At 44.4% G+C, this 20,993-nt stretch overlaps 1 protein-coding gene across 2 annotated transcripts; it reads left to right on the top strand.

Annotated features, from left to right (window-relative positions):
- Nucleotides 1-3,584: 3,584 nt before the first annotated feature.
- On the top strand, nt 3,585-20,617 carry IL17D (interleukin 17D). 2 transcript variants are annotated; one of them, XM_054186193.1, is made up of 3 exons: nt 3,585-3,979; nt 8,921-9,210; nt 18,326-20,617. In XM_054186193.1, exons 1-3 carry the CDS (start codon nt 3,932-3,934, stop codon nt 18,639-18,641), a joined length of 654 nt encoding a protein of 217 aa, XP_054042168.1. In that variant the 5' UTR covers nt 3,585-3,931; the 3' UTR covers nt 18,642-20,617. The 2 variants fall into 2 exon arrangements, with proteins under 2 accessions (XP_054042168.1, XP_054042177.1); XM_054186202.1 differs by lacking the exon at nt 3,585-3,979 and adding an exon at nt 8,614-8,787.
- Nucleotides 20,618-20,993: the final 376 nt, after the last annotated feature.

A 20,993-nucleotide genomic window follows, 5' to 3' on the forward strand; every position in this document is an offset into this window, starting at 1 on the left:
AAATTGGACATCCATAAGTCCATGGGCCCTGACGAGATGCACCTGCGAGTGCTGAGAGAGCTGGCAGATGTTATTGTTTGGCCACTCTCCATCATCTTTGAAAGGTCATGGAGAACAGGAGAGGTGCCTGAGGCCTGGAGGAAGGCCAATATCACTCCAGTCTTCAAAAAGGGCAGGAAGGAGGACCCAGGGAACTGCAGACCGGTTAGTCTCACCTCCGTCCCTGGGAAGGTAATGGAGAGACTCGTTCTGGATGTCATATCCAAGCACGTTCAGGAGAAGGAAGTTATTGGAAGTGGTCAACATGGATTTACCAAGGGTAAATGATGCTTGACCAATCTCATAGCCTTCTATGATGTTATAACTGGTTGGATAGATGAGGGCAGAGCAGCAGATGTCATCTACCTTGACTTCAGCAAGGCTTTTGACACTGTCTCTCATAACATCCTCCTTAGGAAACTGAGGAAGTGTGGACTAGATGAGGGGACAGTGAGGTGGATTGAGAGCTGGCTGTGTGACAGGACTCAGAGGGTTGTGATTAATGGAGCAGGGTCGAGTTGGAGGCCTGGAACCAGTGGTGTCCCCCAAGGGTCAATACTTGGACCAGTATTGTTTAACATATTCATCAATGACCTGGACGAGGGGACAGAGTGTATCATCAGCAAGTTCCTGATGATACCAAACTGGGTGGGGTGGCTGACACCCCAGAGGGCCATGCTGCCATCCAGCATGACCTAGACAGGCTGGAGAGCTGGGCAGAGAACCTAATGAGGTTCAACAAGGAGAAGTGTAGGGTCCTGCACCTGGGGAGGAAAAATGTCAGGCACCAGTATAGGCTAGGGGTGGACCTGCTGGAAAGCGGCTCTGAAGAAAAGGATCTGGGGGTCTTGGTAGACAGTAAATTATCCATAAGCCAGCAATGTGCCCTTGTCGCCAAGAAGGCCAATGGAATTCTGGGCTGCATAGGGAAGAGTGTGGCCAGCAGGTCCAGGGAGGTCATTCTCCCCCTCTACTCTGCACTGGTGAGGCCACAGCTGGAATACTGTGTCCAGTTCTGGGGTCCCCAATTCAAGAGAGACAGGGAACTACTGGAGCGAGTCCAGCACAGGGCAACAAAGATGACTGAGGGATTGGAGCATCTCCCTTGTGAGGAAAGGCTGAGAGAGCTGGGACTCTTTAGCCTGGAGAAGAGAAGGCTGAGGGGAGACCTTATTAATGTTTACAAGTATCTAAAGGGTGGGTTTAAGGAGGATGGAGCCAGGCTCTTTTCAGTGGATCCCAGTAACAGGACGAGGGGTAACGGGCACAAGCTGGAACATAGGAAGTTCCGATCAAATATGAGAAAAAACTTCTTCACAGTGAGGGTGACAGAGCACTGAACAGGCTGCCCAGGGAGGTTGTGGAGTTCCCTTCTCTGGAGACTTTCAAGACCCACCTGGATGCAGTACTGAGTGATGTGCTCTAGGCAACCCTGCTCTAGCAGGGGAGTTGGACTAGATGATCTCTAGAGGTCCCTTCCAACTCTGAAATTCCGTGATTCCGTGAATCTTACATTGAGGATTGTGGCACTAACTACACAAAGGAAGCTTTCTACTGCCTTGGTTGAGTATGTGCAAAGATGTTAGTTACAGAAATCATCATTTTGCTTATGAACGGAACAAGTCTGATGTGAAGTCATTGAGACATGTTAAATGGGAACATGGGGTTCCTGATTTATATCACTTTTTGGACATAAAAATATTAGTCAGGTGTTCAGAATTTCCTAATAAATACTTGCAAAACTAGTACACTGGGGTGGCAGGGACTTGTTTTTAAAACATTGGTGTGAGTTTGGTTTAATATTTAGACTTTGGCTATTACACTTTGAAATGCAAGGATTCAGTCTTCTAAAATTTCCAACGCTCATTCTCAGTGTTGGTGCTTAGACTGTTTCCCAACTAGTGACACTGGAAAGTTCTCTTCATATCTTCATGAAATGCTCTTTTCAGGTTTTAAAAATAACTGTTCAGTCTCATTAGATGTCTCTGCAAGTGGTCAGAAATACTTCTGTAATGGCACAGTTGTAGGAATGTTGTCCTGTGGGTTTTATGGTACCGTTAATGAACTGCTTTATACATAACGTGTTTCCCATGATAGAGTGGTGCAGCGCTCAGTCTAGGACTGCCCCAGCTTCCGCTTGGTGGTATACCCAGAGCACATTCAGCGCAGTTACGGAACATCCTGAGAAGCTCACCAAAGACGACAGACACAGTAAGCTCTAGGGCCCGATTCTTCTAGAGGCCGGAAAAGAGTGTGAAAAGGAAGTGGATGCCACCTGTCTTATTTCTGGAAGTCTTTCCCATGCTGCAGTTCTCTCTCAGCAGCAGGACAGAAAGGGAAAAAAGATGACCTCATCTGCTGCAGGTAGGGACAGAAAGGGAAAGAATGGATGGCTTAGGTAGCTAAAGAACTCGGATACCACTCTGAACACTAACATGTCAAGCCAGAGCAGTCTTTGGCTTTTTGACTCTGTTCAACTTTTAACTGAGGGAGACCACCTGTGTCTTTTAGAATGAGAAATACAGAAGTGCGTTGCCTCATTTGTCTCTGGTGAATCCCCAGTTTCCCTACAGACTCTACCATTTTACTTTTTTCCACTCCTTGACAGTAACCCAAAGACAGCGCACACCTGTCGCACAGAGTCTGTGTACTGTCGTCAGCTGGGTATATGCTGGGTCTGTTGTAGAGCCAGCAGGAACTTTCTGTCTTCTCTGGCACTGGGCAGCCCTGACCTCTTTTGACTGCAGCTAGCCCTGCAGCCCCACCACTGCCGAAACCTTGGCACTGACACCCAATACAACGGTGTATATTTTTAATATTTTCAATGAAATATCAATCAGCTAAAGACAAAGGAGGGGAGATGGAAAGGCAATCGAGCTGAACAATTCTCAGAGAAGGACTCGGGCAGATGGCTTAACCTTATGGTCTCACTTGAGACCCAGCTTTCTCTTGCCTGTTCTTCAGTGCTGCCTTATCTACTGCTCTGGTTACGGGATGACACGTTCTGGGATATCTGTCAGGCTTACAGTCTCGGAAAACCTGGGCTTCCAGGATGCAACATGCCAGGCAGGAGGGAGCCTTTTCAGCTACAGACTGGAGCAGAATGAGGTATCTGACTAATCACAGTGGGAGAAAGTATTTGGGACCATGGCAAGGAGCATTGATAAACCTGTGAAACTGCGCAAAGAAGATGACAGGCAAGATACTGTCATGGTCTTCTAACACAAAACCATTTGGGTACATCTAATGTATTTGAGTACATCTAATCAAACATTGCAATTGCATAGACATGTCCATGATAAAGTGGTATGAATTACTAATAATTTGGGATATGGTTCACGACTTTGTAGAAACACTCCTATGGACATCAGAGAGATTTTAATCAGCAGCAGTTTCTTGGTTTGGTTTGCCCAGATGCCTAACTGTATGTTATGTAAAATTCTGTGTTTTACAAACAGAATTGCACTTTTGTTCCACTCCTGCACAAACTCCCAGGAAGTTCTGGGACATGTTGTCTCCTATAGCATGGGGATCTGAATATACAATGCTCTGGGTTATGATGTATTTGCATGTTATTTTTCAAGCACAGTTGAGCTTGTTCTGAACTGACAGAAAGCCATATGATCCAGCTCCAACACTGGAATAGTAAGTCCTGCTGACAGTCAAAATTATTTAGCCCAGGTTCATCTCCTTCAAAACCATGTTAACTATGGTTACGTCTCTATTAGAATCGCAACATGGCCATGGCAGGCCTGGAGCAGAGGAGCTGATGTGTAACCATCTGTGAGAGGGAAGACAAGATGTGACATGCCACCTGGACTCAAGGCTGGAGAGTGATCCCTGATGGGGACTAATATAACTGGAGTCTCTTCAAGAGAAAGAAGCCACGTGCATGTCCAAAATGCTATGTCAACATGTATTGGAAGGCCTCAAGCTATTGGTAAGTGAACACACCTGCATGATTCAGGAAGCTCAGGTCTTGAAGGAAGTGTGGCCATGCCAGTGAGGTGCTATGTCTAAAATAATTACAACAATAATTGTGTTATGTTGATGTGATGACCCTTGCCCCCGTGCTAGAGAGAGCTTGGTTGGCATTTAGCTTAGGTGCAATGTGCGTTGTGTTCCCTGCTGCCATGTAGGATGCCCTCAGTGCTGTGGTAGGCCTCAGTAACTGCAGGAGTGGAAACACTGCATGAGCTAAATGCAAGTACCATGGGATAAAGCCCACAAGGGAAGAGGGACCCAAGCAAGCTGGTTAATATTCAAGGATCACCTCCTCCAAGCTCAGGTGCGTTGCATCCCAACAAAGAGCATGTTGGGCAAAAAAGCCAGGAGGCCTGCCTGGATGAACAAGGAGCTCCTGGACAAACTCAAACTCAAAAAGGAAGCAAAGACAGGTAGCCTAGAAGGTATTTAGAGAAATTGTCTGAGCAGCCAGAGATCAGGTGAGGAAAGCTAAAGCCCAGATAGAATTAAATCTGGCCAGGAACATCAAAGGCAACAAGAAAAGGTATGTCAGCGATAAAAGAAAGACTAGGGAAAATTTGGGCCCTCTCTGGAAGGAAATGGGAGACCTCATCACCTGGGATATGGAGAAGGCTGAGTTTGCCTCAGTTTTCACTGACAAGTGCTCTAGCCACACCACCCAAGTTGGAGAAGACAAAGGCAGGGACTTGGAGAATGAGGAACTACCCACTGTAGGAGAAGACCAGGTTCGAGACCATCTAAGGAACCTGAACATTCACAAGTCCATGGGACCTGATGAGATTCATCTGTGGGTCCTGAGGGAACTGGCAGATGAAGTTGCCAAGCCACTATCCATCATACTTGAGAAGTTGTGGCAATCCAGTGAAGTTCCTGCTGACTGGCAAAGAGGAAACATAACCCCCATTTTTAAAAAGGGAAAAAAGGAACTACAGGCCTGTCAGTCTCACCTCAGTGCCCAGCATGATCATGGAGCAGATCCTCCTGGAAACTGAGCCAAGGCACGTGGAAAATAAGGAGATGACTGGTGACAGCCAATATGGCTTCACCAAGGGCAAATTGTGCTCGACAAATCTGGTAGCCTTCTATGACAGCATTACAGCGTTGGTGGATAAGGGAAGAGCAACTGACATCACCTACCTGGACTTGTGCAAAGCATTTGACACTGTCCTGCATGACATCCTTGTCGCTGAATTGGAGCAACATGGATTTGGCTGATGGACCACTCAGTGGATACGGAATTGGCTGGATGACAGCACTCAGAGAGTCGTGGTCAATGGTTCGATGTCCAAGTGACAACCAGTGACAAGTGGCATTCCTCAGGGGCCAGTATTGGGACCAGTGTTGTTTAACATCTTCGTTGGCAACATGGACAGTGGGATTGAGTGCACCCTCAGCAAGTTTGCCAACGACACCAAGCTGTGTAATGTAGTCAACATGCTAGAGGGAAGGGATGCCATCCAGAGGGACCTGGACAGGCTTGAAAGGTGGGCCCATGTGAACCTCATGAAGTTCGACGTGGCCAAGTGCAAAGTCCCACACCTGGGTTGGGGCAATCCCAAGCACAAAGACAGGCTGGGCAGAGAATGGATTGAGAGCAGCCCTGACGAGAAGGACGTGGGGTTGTTGGTGCATGAGAAGCTCAACGTGAGCCAGCAATGTCTGCTCACAGCCTAGAAAGTCAACTGTATCCTGGGCTGCATCAAAAGAAGTGGGGCCATCAGGTTGAGGGAGGTGATTCTACCCTCCCACTCCACTTCCGTGAGACCCCACCTGGAGTACTGTGTCCAGCTCTGGAGCTCTCAACATCAGAAGGACATGGCCTGCTGTAGCGAGTCCAGAGGAGGATCATGAAGATGATCAGACGGCTGGAGCACCTCTCCTATGAGGACAGGCTGAGTGTTGGGGTTGTTCAGCCTGGAGAAGAGAAGGCTCCGGGGAGACATTATTGCTCACAGCCATGAGCCATGGAATTCCCTATAGATTCACATAAAGGTGCATATGGCTATTCTGCTATTCTGAATGTATTGATTGAAATATTATCATATATTGCATCAAATCCAGGACAGGCTTTTCATTACTAAAGATTTTTTCTAATATTTCATGATATAGATTTTTTTAAAAACCCTCAAATTCTCAGCAAATTATAAATCAAAGTTAATGACAATGATACCGTTACCTTAATAATCTTAGTAACTTCTCAGAAGTCATGGTAAAATCTATGTTTTGCTGAAGAATATAAACTGAATTTTTATGATTCAGATGTCTCTGGGATAGACTATGCCTTGAGAGCTGGCATAGCACTCTTTCAGTTCCCATGTAATGGAATCTAATTTGCCGCCCTTCTGTGATTATTCCTCTTATTATTATTTGAATCAATGAGATTGCTAATCAGATAATACTATTAAACTAATCTACAGCATTAGAATATTTTCTAGATAAGACTCAAAGCCTTAAACTCACTGGCAATTTAATGTCTGTGCTGTTGTTTCCTCTCCTTCTGCTCTCATTTTTTGAGGCAGACCTCTCCCAGAAATGTCAATGTATATAAAAGAAGCGCATAAAAGTCAAGTGTGACAGCCTCATGTTATTCAGAAAGCGTTGAGAAAAGATACTGGTTTATCACAGGGAGAGTAATATAAAGACATCTGTCATGATAAATATTAGTCACGTTGCCATGCATATCACTCGAAGGTGTTGAAGTAACACAAGGCCAGGTGCAGTGTAGAGCCCAGGGGGTGTGCCAGAACTGGGCTAAATGGGCAGCTGCTTTGCCCCAGCCTCCTGCCTGAGGATATGACTGCAAAGGAGAATTTTTAATTCAATTTGAAACAAAGTCCTTCCTCAGAGCTGAAACCTGATTCAAATCCCATACAGTTCCAGGTTAAGATACCACTCATGAGTGATACTGACTGGTGATGCATAAGGTACTAAAACCACTAAAAATCACACTTTAACTGAACTCAGTCACTTTTCAGAAACCATGAAATCAAGTCACTTCATCACATTAAAAATGCTGGGTGATTCTGTTTCAATTCCAGTATAGTCTGGAACGGTTTGGACATCCGAAATACAAACGGACAGCTTGTATTTCTGTGGTACCATGCTGGGGTTTGACAGTTCTTGTATGACTTATGAACCTATTTTCCCTTATTCCTGATCAATACATTAATATTTGACTATTCTTACACTAAATGCCTCAATAGACGTGCAGGGCTTAATCATCACACACCAAACATCTGATTCAAGTGATAAGTTCTAAAGGCCATTTTTAATGCAAATCGTTTCAGTGGAGCACATCTTTTATGACCTGGAGGACTACAGATGCTTATTTTTGTGGGTTGTGCCAGAGACCCTGAATACGTTGGACATGATGATCTTAAAGGTCCCTTCCAGCCTAGATTCTATGGCATAATGTGTCTGTTAAAAGCACCAGTAAACCAGCACAGAGTGGGGGGAGAAGTCATTAGAGGTGAGATTCACCTCAGTCTCATTTAGATATGTATGATGCAAGTTTCTCACCTTCTGACGTAGGCTTCCTTTTCAGTCAGTGGACAGTGACGTTGCAGTAGATCTCTGCTGGAGGGCACCTCAGTAGGAAGAACAGATGGATGAGGCCTTCTACAAACAGCTCGAAGCAGCCTCACGTTCACCATCCCTGGTCCTCACGGGGGACCTCAACCCCCTCAGTGTCTGCTGGAGGATCTACACGGCGGGGCTGTTTCTGAAGAAACAAACCAGAGGTGCTGCCCTGGAGCTGGGCATGTCGGAGATCCCAAACTCCTATGAGGGACAGTGCCAATTGCTCCAAAGTGATGGAAAGAGTCCGGACTGCAGCAATTCAAGAGGACTGGACAAGAGGAAATGGCTTCAAGTCGTGCCAGGGGAGGTTTAGATTGGATATTAGGAAAAATGTCTTCATTGAAAGGATTATCAAGCCCTGGAACAGGCTACCCAGGGAAGTGGCGGAATTGCCATCTCTGGAGCTATTTAAAAGGCAGAGAGACGTGGTGTTTAGTGACATGGTTTAGTGATGATTTCTGTCAGTGTTAGGTTGATGGTTGGACTCAATGATCTGAAAGGTCCCTTTCAACCTAGGCAATTCTATGGGTCTGTAATCCCCTCCTCAGCTGCAGTTCCATACCCAGAGTTGTGCTATTTTCAGCTGTAAATCCCCACATTTTTCCCCATCAGCCTTCACACCTTGGCTCCGACTGGGCCAAAAACACCCTGGCTCAATCTCCTGCCCTAGCCTGGTGGGTCCCACTCAAGGCTTCGGGGCCCAGTGGGCCTGAGAAGACACTGCTTCATTTCCACACCACAGCTGCCATGGAAGGGAGCGCTTGGCTCCTTACACAGCCGAAGAGGGCGAGGGGCGCACCCGCAGCCCGCCAGGGACTTCAACACCCTCCCGGGCCTGCAGGCAGGGTCGGGCAGGCCGCTCGGTCCGGGCCGCGGGGCAGGACAGCGGCTGGTGGTGGACCCACCCCACCGGTGCCTGCGAGGCTGTCCCCGGGGGGCAGCGGGGCAGGATGGCGGGGCCGTGCCGAGCGGGGTACGGGCTAGCTCCCGGCGCGGAGCGCTCGCCTCCTTCGTGAGCGCCTAAAATGTTCCTGGCATGTGAGGCCAGGGGAGATGCAGTGAGGAGCGGGGCACTTTTCCAACAGCTCCTCCGCCGAGAGAGCCAGTGGCACGGCGCGGCTCCGCAGCCCGCCGCTCTCCTCGGCTCCCTCCGGCAGCCCGACCGCCATGCAGCGAGGCAGGGTAAGGGGCTGCGGCACGGGGACCGGGCAGGGCAGCGCCCCGACCGGGGGGATCCGGGGCGCGGCGGGTGTAGGGGGGTGTGTGTGGGGGGGCGCGGCCGGTCCCAGCCCCGCTGACGGCGGCGTGGTTGCAGGTGCTGGCGGCGCTGCTGTGCGCGGCGCTGCTCCCGCTCCGCCCGGAGGCCGTCAAGGCGCCCAAGCGGCCGGCGCGGACCCGGACCTGCGGCGAACGGCCCGAGGAGCTGCTGGAGCAGCTGTACGGGCGGCTGGCGGCGGGCATGCTCAGCGCCTTCCACCACACCCTGCAGCCCGAGCCGCCGGGCCGCCAGCACAACGCCAGCTGCCCCGCCGGGGGCCGGCCGGCCGGCGACAAGAGGTTCCGGCTGCCCGTCAACCTGCGCAGCGCCTCGCCCTGGGCCTACAGGTGAGTCCGGGACACCGGAGGGGGAGAAGGCGGGAGAGGGGGGGACTCCAAGGGGCGAAGCGGTGGCAGGGTGCCGGGCGGCTGAAGAGAGACGGTTCCCTTGTGGCGGGACCCCCTGTGCCACCCCCTGTCCCTGCCCGGGGGTGTTGCCGCCTTCCCCTGTGAGGCGGGTGCCGGAGGCGCCGGTCCTGAGGGGATGTCCGCAGCACCCCGCGGAAACACCTGACGGAAAGGTGTTAAAAGTAGACGTCTAAATAGGCAGATATGAAGTAAATATGTTAGAATAAAACCCACCCCTGGGTGAGGTGTGTGTCTAATGGGCAGAAAGGGGAATGAAAAATTACTGAGGTGGAGCAGGCTGTGAGATGGAGCTCACACACACAGACTGACCCTCAGAAAGTCACTTTGGGAAACTGTCACACGTGAAGTTCACTCAGAAGACCCTCAGCAAAGGACCATCACCCAGAAAGCCCCCCGTGACTTTGTAGCAGCCCCACGGGGGCTCAGATGCTTTCCCTGAGATGTGGCTCCGGACACTGTGATTGCTGGTCTCTAAAATATGTGAGAGTACAGCGTGTGTTCTGGTTACATACCAGCAGAGCCACATCTTCACGTACCCTGATACAAGTACTCCCAAGGGCTTGCTGTCCAGTTTGCTGCAGGAGCGTAGACATGGAATGAGTACTGCCATTTTCTACATCTGCGTTTTCAACCCACGCTTTGCAAACCCCCCTCCCTTGAGGCGGAACAGGAGCTGACAGACTATTTTTAAGGGGGCATACAAATAACTAAGTAAAGTAAATCTGGTTTTAGCCTGGTTAATACACAAAACAAGGGTCCGCACTTCTGTAGGGAGCTCTGGAAAAGCTTGGAAACCACTGATCTAGAACACCAAAACCATATTCTTGCTATCGAGGCTTCTGGTAGCTTTGTCTGAATAAGACTGACAGAATTGGCTTCTCTGTTTTCAGCTTTCCGTTAAGACACTGCAGACAACGGGAAACTAAAACATGCACAAACTTAAAAGGAACTGACTTTCTTGCTTCTTTCTGTACATTATCCTTCATACATACCTTGATGCAGTTACTGTGTATTCATTAAACTTAAATATCTCCTTGTTAGTGATCTCCAGTAAACATTCATTTTGTGGCATGGTTTTTGCCCGCTTTTAGTTTAAGAAGTAATCCTACTGAGAGAAAAATGGTTTATTTGCTCAATGAGCCTTTCATAAACAAAGTATTTTTAGAAAATTATTTTTAGTAATAATTTTCTGTGAGCAGACTGAGGATTTTTTAAGCTACCTAAGTGTGCAAAAAGCAAGTATGCTGAACGGAACACCTACCATTAGGCTCAGGTATTTTTTATGTTGGTTTTGCCAAATACTAGTGCTATCAGAAAATTGGTCTTCTGATCCAAAAACAGTGCCCTCCGTGCTCACATCCCATTGGGCAAGTACTTATTTTCAGTTGGAGCTCTCTATAGGCTTACTTCTTAGCAGAGAACCAGCTGCTATTTAGGGCCTGGCTTACAAAAAGTTTACTAAGAAACTGCAAATACACTGTACTTTTCATCAAAATGTTTTCAAATGGACCACTAACCATTCACATACAAGTAACTTGATGACATCTCCAAGCTAGAAATTTTAAAAGATAGCGTAAAAAAAAATTACACCGTCAAAGGCAGAATCTAATATTTTCTTTACGTGGAGATTGTTTCTCTAGGGTGCAGAGGTCTGAGTACAGTCTAGTTAACTGATCTCATTTACAGCTTTTTTTCTCAATCCCATTTTTACTGTATTATTAGTGTGTAATGAGACAGCAACAGACATTGCAAGATGTGTAATGAAATAAATTTAAAATAAAAATATAAAATTGCTCATTATGACTAGTAATGTGTATTTGCTATTACAACCTGCTGTTTCATAGATTTTGAAGCCAGATAAAAGCATTATGAAGATCTGGTCTGATCTGTGGTGTTCACCTGTTTACCCTGGAAGCAAGCTCCCAGATCCCATTAGAGCTTTGAAAAGGACATGCAGCTCTCTCCATTAAACATTCCAAGTAATGGCACTTTACATCTTGTCCACGGTTAACCAGTTGCACTCACGATCCCAACAATTTCTTCTTCATGGCAGGGGTGTTATTCTGAAAAACTGCATACAGCTCTTTCCTGTAACACAGAATTTTCTTGACAAGCCTACTTACGTTTAATTCTTTTAATCTTTCCTCATGAGTTGCTCCCCTTTGCTCCTCTTGCCAAGATTTGTTGCTGTGTCCTGAACTGCCTTTGACTCACTAGAGTTCTAGTAATGAATGCCCAGAAATTAATTCACTGTAGGCAGCCCCCCTTGTACACCCTGATAGGACACCCCTCAAAGCTTGAATTTCACAATTTGAAACTTGAATCAAGATTCCTGCCCCATTTCAGCACGTCTCACAGAGATATTGCTGTCCAACTTCTTTTCTGCCCCTAAAGAGTTACAGTGCAATTGATTTCTGCTCTGTGCACAAAGGGTCTTTTTTCTTTTTGACCTGCATTTTAATGTCTGAGATACCTCATGCTGTTTCTCCGTCTTCATTGGTGTTGCAGCAGTTCCCATTGTTACCATCTGCAGATTTCATTAACATGCTGTTTATACTCCCTATTCCAGGTCATTAATAATAAAGATATTAAGTCTGGCTCTACTTACCTTCCCCTGCATATCTCCCTAGGCACCTGTTCCCAGCTGTTTAACGCTGCTTCTTGTAATTCTGCTCACATGACCACGCAGTTCAAGTCAACTGAAATTTTTTCATATCAGCGTTTGTGAGAAAGAATCAAATATATTACTTAGAGATCTGTGTATAACATTCACCCTACTGCATCGCATATATCCAAGTGTGTCATTCTCTTCAGTGTGGAAGAATTAGGTTTGATTGGCTCAGAGTACAGATAATCCTTGCGTGGCTTGTTTCCTTGTCTTTGTTCTGTGCTTACTATTTATTTTCTATTACTTGGTCTTTAATTTGGTTATACAAAAATCAAGACTTACATCATTTTTGGCTTGCTACAACCTAGAGATACAGGAGTTGCACATGGATTGCACCACAGATCCATCTGCTCCACGATCCTGCTGCTGGCAGCAACCAACAGTTGGTATTTGAGGCAAAAGTTAGGGGAAAAAATATTAGTGCATCAGCCTGATACTGAAATTCCATCCTGATGGCCACAGGAGATCAGTATATAACTCAGGGCACAAAGTTTAATCACACAAATCGCTCTTTGCAGAGCTATAAAGAGACAGCAGAGTTCCCTGAAGTCAGTTGAGTTGAGTGAAATCTTGAGCATACTGGATTTGCTCAGCACTTCAGGAAGTTTGTCTAAGAATTATCCAGATTTTTTTAAAAATAGAGCCAGCAGCAGAAACTCTGCCATGAAATCATCATGCCTTGAAATCATCAGGCTGATTGTGTGCCAGTTTGTGACATCTATCCAGGAGCTGCTTGTCCTTTTTAGCAGTATTACCCGGACAGTAAATGAAATCCAGAAAACCTGCTTGTACAAGGAGATGCTGGCACCGGCCATGGTCCTTGGCTACTGCTATGGTTTGCAGTTGCTTCACAAGAATTAATGACACAGGTTGTCTAACGACCTACAGATCTCGCTGACAGCACAGGATGGGTACTGCTGGTTAAACTTCACAGAAGCCATAAGCATGGTGAATCTTTACCAATGCAAGCTCTGCTCCAGAAACGTACACACAAGTTGCTCTTGGACAAGAGCCATTAGAAAAAGGATTAATTTTAAATGCATGCCTAAACATTTGCAGGGGCTGATCGTAAAGCTCAGAGTAATAGTTGAAAAATCTGATCCCACTGAAGTCAACAGTGGATTTACAGGTAATGTTCATTTGTGATTCCATTCATGGTGCTGCAGAGCACAGGTGCCATTTGTTAATCAGCTGTATACATCAGCTCTATTTTTATTCTCGGTTGTCTTAAGGTTGTAATAGCATATGTAGATAGTTTGTAGGAATACATTCAGAGTCTTCTGCAAACACACTTCTGCATGAATTTAGCAAAAATTCTTTATATGTATTCAAGAAGTCATTCCCGGTTCTGAATTTCCAAATCTCATGGCTTCTGTGTCTGTCTTGGGGGCCTAACCCTGCATTTACTAAGGGTTAATTTACAGAGATTTAACTTTTATTGTCAGCATTGATCTGATCATGAAATCCCATCTTAGCTAGTCCCTCTCTGAAACATTGTCCAGCTTGTTTTTTCTGCTTTTCAAAAACCAGTTTCAGTTTATAAGCATCGTTGGTTTAGTGCTCATCTACATAAAATCTTAATAAATCTAATACAGGCAAGTCTGTCCTTACTGGTAAAAGCCAAGCTTGTCTGCAGTGCTTTTGAAAAAAAAATCATACAAGAAGGCTTTCCTTTAAATAATACTCCAATGATTTTCAAGAACCTTACCCAAGACATTTTCCAGGATTTAACATTGCCATGTGGCACAGCGTGCATATCCCAAAGATGCAGCTGAGAGGAAAAAAATTGAAGGGGACGCAGAACTGCTGTCCTTTTTATTTGAGTACGTGTTAGTACAACTCTTTAGAAAATCACTGTTAGTACAAGGCTATTTTATGCGAGCTCTCTACTTACCACCTGTATATAAAACAAACTAAGCATAATGTGAACAAAAGAACACCTGCTGTATAAATGCCTTGCCAAGAGGGAAAAAAAAGGTTGTTAGCTCTTAATCCTGTAAGTATTTCAGAGTGTGAAGTAAAGGGATGATGATCTGCTTATTAGACTTTTGATAACATCCAGCTGTTAGCCTTGTGCTAACAGTGATTTTCTGAAGTCAGCTGTATCCGCCTGCCCCAGCACAGCATCTGACCCACTGGATTTAGAAGCTTGGAAACTATGAAGTGATAATATTATTAAAAATACTACATAGGAAAGTAGCAGTACAGGACAAGACAGATTAAGTCTTTGCAAGAGTTTTACTTCTGACAGAATATTTTCTCTTGAGTTTCCAGGCTTAGTACATAAACGGCAGGAAGTTTGTTTTTCACTGGGACCTCTCAAAGCACTCGTAGGGTCATAAGGAAAAGCAGCCTAGAACTAGTAACACTTCATTAGCAGTTCCAGTTCAGTACAAACCTGCTTCTTGTTCCAGCAGATGGAAACACAGCAGCCCAGCATAGCTCACTGCTCCTGTCATTTGTAAATCAGGAGCGCTGGCTAGGCAGAGCTAGCCTACATACTAGTAACCTGAGTTCACGGGACAAGGGCAACCCTCATCAAAATGGCTGAGCTGTCTCCTTTGCAGCAGTGGCCACAGCAAATGACACAAGGATGCAGGGGACACTTGGGTGCCAGTGGAAAGTTGGCACTTCTCTGGTTCTCCACCACTCTTCCCAGCTGCTTCTGTTGTGTCCACCCCATTTAGGTGCAGCTTTCACTACTTAGAGGAAAGAGTCAGTGGGAACTTGGAATATGTCTTTTACCAAGTTAATTAACCTGATCAAACATGTTTGCCCTCTTCCAGGAGGAGACATAAAAACATGACTTGTAGTGCTTGTAGTGAACTTCCATCAAACTGCAGCAACTGAGGATGTCCTCATTACACGCACAGAGTGATTATGTTCAATGGATGAAAACAGAGAAAGCAGGTCACACCACTGCATTTATACGGCCAGGTTACTGGTGTTTGTTGGCAGTTCAGACCCAAATCAGGCTGGGTTGGCTAGAAAGATGAAAATGAGGCTTTAATTATATGATCTTTCTTAACATGTTTGAGCTGAAGATGCAGAACCTTAGACATAGCTCCAAAGTTTAGTGACATTTGAGTTCAGTGTTTAATTTCAGGAGGCATTACTTAGTGTCTTCAGGCTTAAAGTTCCAGTCTGGATGCAAAAGCACATCTATTATTTTGCATCCGTCTTTGGGTTTGGATCCTCTCTGATTCCTTGTAATCCTCACATGATGGAGTAGGGGTATCTACAGCAAACTTAGCAATACAAGAGTGAGTTTTTTTCTGTAGAAAGTAGAAAAAACACACCATCCTTCTCCCCAGAAAAATCATTTGTACCTGACTTTTGCCACATGGGAATTTGGAGGGGAAGCTTGTATACCACGATTCCAGTGACAGCGTTCTCTTGTTATTAGTGAATACTCTAATGTTTGCATCCAGAAGCGTGTTCATGCTTTCCAGTAACATCATAAACCAGGTGCTAGAGATAATACAGAAGAGGAAATACCAGTGACTTGACATATGGTGTGTTTAACAATCCACCACTGAAATTATTCACACTTGAGATTGAAATGGGAATGTATCACAGGAGAAAAGCCTGTATTCCACTTTCTTCCCTTCTGCTGGCTACCAGACATTTTATTTCACGTTGGTGTGAGATCCTGTAACATGAAGGTATTTCCTGGGGAAAGTAAGCAATATAAACGGGACAGAGAAGCTTTGCAAAAAATATCTGCGACATCACAGATGTCTGGCGATGAGAGAACTGGTGAGATTTTTCAGTGAGGAAAACAAATTCCTTAAAAAGATATATGGCCATTGGAAAATAAAGTCTATTTTCTTTGATGATAGAATAAGCAAGTCTGTGCTTGGCTAAAGCTGTGATTCCAGATTTGTTTTAACTGATAAACTGGTGTTGCTTCTCCTGAAAAGGGCAACTCCCTTTTGCCTTCATCTGTAGCTGTTTGTTCATGCTGGCTTGTTTATGTAAGGCTCTGTGTATGTGGCAAGACAGCTGAAGGACCAAAATCCAGCTTTTCATGAGGTTACTTTTCAGTTGGATGAATTCCCCGATCCATCCTGTGACAAGAAGAACATTAGCATCAGCCCAGGGGCGGAGGCAAGAAGGAGAGCCAGGCTGTCTGTTTGGCAAGTGCAGATTTTGTTGACTAGAAGTGACTGTGTAGTAACAGCTCAAGGCAGACTTACGCTGCTTCTTCCTCAGCTGAACCCTTACCTGAGAGACCACCTGAAAAGATAAAAGGCTAACACTTTCATAGTCACGGAACTGGTACAAACCCTGATGGCATTCTGCGAAACACAATTTGGGAATCACTTTAAGTCCGTTATGTTTTTCAAAATCGGTGATTTTGAAAACTGCTGTGAGAAGGGTGGCATTGTATAAACCGTTTGTATCACTCCATAGATAATTATATTGATGACGGGTATTTAAGGTGTTCATGTTTCTTATGTAGTTGCCCCACTTTATCTACTGTATGGTGGTCCTATCCTGATCCCAAGTAGAAGATGGTTTAAAACCCAGTGCAAGAATTTTTACTGTTTTTGCAGCACTTCACAGTAAACATTACAGGCTTGAACATTCTCTCTCATATGAAATCTTTGACTGTTAGTTTTTTAGCCTCAGCTGCTGTGATTTCCCATCCAAACATGGGAAATGATTGATTTAGTTTGCAAGAAAAAAAATGCTCCGCTTCACTGTTAGGAAAACTTCCCAAGTAAAGAGGTGGTAAAATACTGCAACAGAGCCTCTGGGCGGGCTGGGCATGCCCTCTGGAAGTTTTTAAGAACAGGCTGGACAAACATGGGCAAATACATCTGAGCCTGCGTCATGGAGGCATTTTGGCTAGGTGACTTCCCAATGTGTCTTCATGCTCTCTGCATGCCAGTAACAACCTGTTACTTCTACAGTGCACCGTGCGTAGGTCTAACCATCTGCAGTGTGAAAGGAGGAACAGGTGGAAAGGGAAGAAAAGGGTTTTCTGTTAGCTGAGAGGGGGGTAATTGCTTCTGATAACGTATGTGAGGTCAGCATCCTCCCAAAGAGGGGGGACGGGCTCTGCAGGAGGAGCACCACGAGGCGGCTGGCAGTGCTTATGGGCTGAACGCTTCTCCAGCCAGAGAGAGCCATCATCCCTTTCCCGCTGGACATGCAGCCACTGCTGAAGCTGGGCTAGTTTTGTAGCAGTATGAGAGCAGAAGGTGATCTGGGGGAAACTTACAGGTAGAAAGAGGACAGCTGGCATAGGATTAGTAAAAAAATTCCCTTTTTCTGGAGGTGCAAACATCTTTTCAAGAATAATGACACACAGGAAAAGCGGGTAAAGAACAAAGCAACAGTACATCACCACCACAATAAGCAGCCTGGCTACACACTCCAGTACATGTACTCCACTGTGTACTTAGTCTTTTATTTCAAAAAACAAGCAGACTTTATCAGCTTTTACTCTTGTTGCTAAAAACAATGGCTGTAAATCAGCCAGGATCTGTACGACTTGAGACCATAGTATCACATCTTTGTTTCTGCATCCAACAACATCCAGCAAGGAATGTTGGAACTTGGGACTTTGTTGGTCCAAGCTGTACTTAGGTTACAAGCTTTCCAGCTCTTGCTAATCAGGAATTTCCAGAGACAGGGCATTAATAAGCAAAAAGAAAGGATCAAACAACAAAAAAAGAGAAGCTCTGGGGCAATGCTGTACTTCAAAGTGTAGCAGTAGAGGGCAGAAAAAACATTAACTTTGTGGTTTATCTCAGCGTGGGTGTGCAAATGTTACTTTTCTCCGGTCAGAGGAAGAGACAGTGCAGGTGAATTAGAGAAAGAAATACAGAGTTCTGCTTTCAAGACGAAGGGATCTTTATAACCCCAAGTATACTAGGGAGCAAAAACTATTGCAGAAATAATAGTACAATTTAATTTTATTTAAATTATAAAATTTTGAAACATCATGTCATAGCTTCAACAATAATAATGTTAACAAGAATTTTTGAAGAACTCAGGGCAGATCAAAAGTTTGGAAATGCCCAAGTGTCCTTTTTGATGTTCTATTTACCCATTCAGTCAAAAATACAAAACTTAGTCTGCTTAAACCCCTGAATCTCAAATTTTAGAAAGCTAGTCACTTCATACTTCAGTGTGCACTGTAGGACCTGATCAGTCTATAAGTTGTTCCTGTTTTTTCTTTACACTTCACAAATAAGAAGCCAGACAGCAACAGTTAGAGCTGTTTTTCCTGGCAAAGAAAACAAAAACATTATATAAATGTTTATGGTCAAATCATATTATAATAACATTTTCCAGATGAATATATCTATTTTTAGAGATACTAGTGAATCTTTATTATTTGCTTCCTTACAGAATTTCATATGATCCCACAAGATATCCTAAATACATTCCTGAAGCCTACTGTCTGTGCAAAGGCTGCCTCATGGGGATCTTTGGTGAGGAGAATTTTCACTTCCGCAGCACCCCCGTGTACATGCCGACAGTCATCCTCCGTCGCACATCGTCGTGTGCTGGGGGCCGTTACGTCTACACAGAAGATTACGTCACTATCCCAGTGGGATGCACTTGTGTACCTGAGCAAGAAAAAGAGGCCGAAAGTGTAAATTCCAGTATAGATAAGCAAGAAATGAAGTTGCTGGTAAGCCAGAACAAGCCATCATCCGAATGAAGAATATATTAAGAGTCATGTTAACAGTGTTGGCTTCCCATCATCATTTCACCACCTCAGGAAACTGCACCACAGCAGCAAACACATTGTCTTACCCTCTTTTTCTACTTGCAGTTATTTCAGTCGCTCAGATCATTAGAGATGACAATTCATATTAAGAACTTCTTTAGTTCATGTAAGTATTTGTTGCAAATTCCAATGTAACTTTTTTTTTTCCTTAGAGCAGAACATTTTATCCTTGCTTATTCACAGTAAATTTTAGAAGATAATGCAACTGTAAGACATGCTAGCTCTTACTGTAGCAGAATACTGGTTGTTGATATTTTTAAGGAGTATCTTATAATCTGCTTCTAAATATTCTTATATAAAAATCACATAGCTGCCATACATGTGCCAAATTAGCAGTTAAAAGGATGATTTCTCGGGCTGGGAGAGCCTTCCTTTATATTGCATATCTCACTCCAAGCAGTGTTCTTGGCTGTTATATCTTTGGCTATTTATATGCTACAGCAAGGAAACCTTTGCTGAGTTTGGGTCATTCATGAAACAATATTCTATGAGTTTGCTATTTTTAAACTTGCCAAATATGGGGACAAAAGTTTTGAGAAAAAGCATGCTAGAATATTGTAAAACTGCAGTGGACTTTTCTGATGTGGACTAAGTCTAATTGCACAGAAAATATCAATTAGAAAAAACACAGTTTGGGTCCCAAGAATTCTGTATTAGATTTCATTCATCATTAACTGCTTAACTGTTCCTTGTGACAAAACTGTATTCCATACAGTTGAAAGGACAAAATCTTTTCCATGTTAGGAGAGGAGATTCCCCATTAAAAAAGTGTGTGTGAAGGGTGGGCTTCATCTCAGGTACGCTGCAGCTGAGTAAACAGGCTAGGTCTTAACTTCTAGATGCTACAGAGGTCACTGAGGTGAGTCCCAGCCAATCCAAAGCTGTTAAATCCAACTAATTTATACAATTAATTAATTATTATTATTAATTGTTGCTCATTTTTCCCTATGCCACACATAACAGACAATCACCTGCAAAAGATGCTGGTCTGTGGTAGAGCAGTCTTCCATCTTTGCAGCTTATAGGAACTTGATGGCAAGCCCTAACTAGAAACCCCACATACACAAAGACTTGCATTTCCAGAACAAGGGACTGAACGCTGACTCAGTTTAGGGAATGATAATCAGGAATAACCAGGCATACCTTGCATGACCATAACTCCTCAGGGGGACACAATCACCTAAGTTGGTCGGTCTCTGAATGAACAGCAGAGAATATCTTTTACAGTTGAAGGATCATGACAGCAGTATCATTACAAAAAAGAATAAACACCATCTGCAGCAATGTATTTGCTACATCAAGAATCTCAAAATTGGGCTTAATCCATAGCAGATAAAGTCCCTACACTATGGAAACACACGCTCCTTTGGAGTGTTGTTGGATGAAGAATGGAAAGACTATGAGCTAAACAGAATTAACAAGTTAAATCATATGACAACTCCTTGTCTTGGTGCATAATTATTGACTGTGCTCTTTATGACTCAGTCTAGTATAACAGTATTTTTATAGTGCAATCTGTATCGCTTCTTAGAAAGCCTAAAACAACTTTAAGAACTCCAGAAATCAATAAAAGATTCCCATCACAATGTCAGATTGAAGTTTATAACCGCGTTTCTTGTGCAGATGCTTTTCCGCAATTCTACTTGTTTTCAGATCTGTGTTTCCTCAAATTGTGATGTTTCTATCTCAAGGGGATTCTCAAAAGAGGGTTCAAAGAAGGTCATAAGGTGTTGATACTACTCAGAGAACAGCTAATTGCCTAGCTGCTGCCAGCAATTAAAGGTGGTTACCTGTTTCATGGAGAATGTAAATATTTGCAGCAATTTCCTTCCTCCTAATGCGGAAGAACTTCTCACCTTCTGAGAACAGGGAAATGGTAATCAAAGACAGCAGACCTCAAAAGGGAAGCAGACACAGACCCACAAAACTGAAGCAGCACTGCATTAGATGATGCTTCGGCAGTCTAAGATCTTACAGTTTCACTATTAAATTGTGGGTTTTTTTCTCCACACACATACTTCAGACAGGGTGAAGTTGTACCTTCAGCAAAGTCTTCACAGTAAAAGGCAGTCAAAAACTCCAACAACAGCACAAAAATCCCAAACCACACAGCCCTTTAAATTTAGTAAATACCCAGAAGGGCCACCAATTAAAGCTCTGGCTAAACACTGCCCTCCAGCAAAACTCATCTGTTTGCCCACAGACTGCTGTCATGCAAATTTTTCTGCAACAAATTAGTTACTTGAGCACATGGATTTATTTGCATGATGTGGAGAAAAAAAT

The sequence above is a fragment of the Rissa tridactyla genome, chromosome 1 (genome assembly GCF_028500815.1).
Source record: "Rissa tridactyla isolate bRisTri1 chromosome 1, bRisTri1.patW.cur.20221130, whole genome shotgun sequence".
Lineage (NCBI taxonomy): Eukaryota > Metazoa > Chordata > Aves > Charadriiformes > Laridae > Rissa > Rissa tridactyla.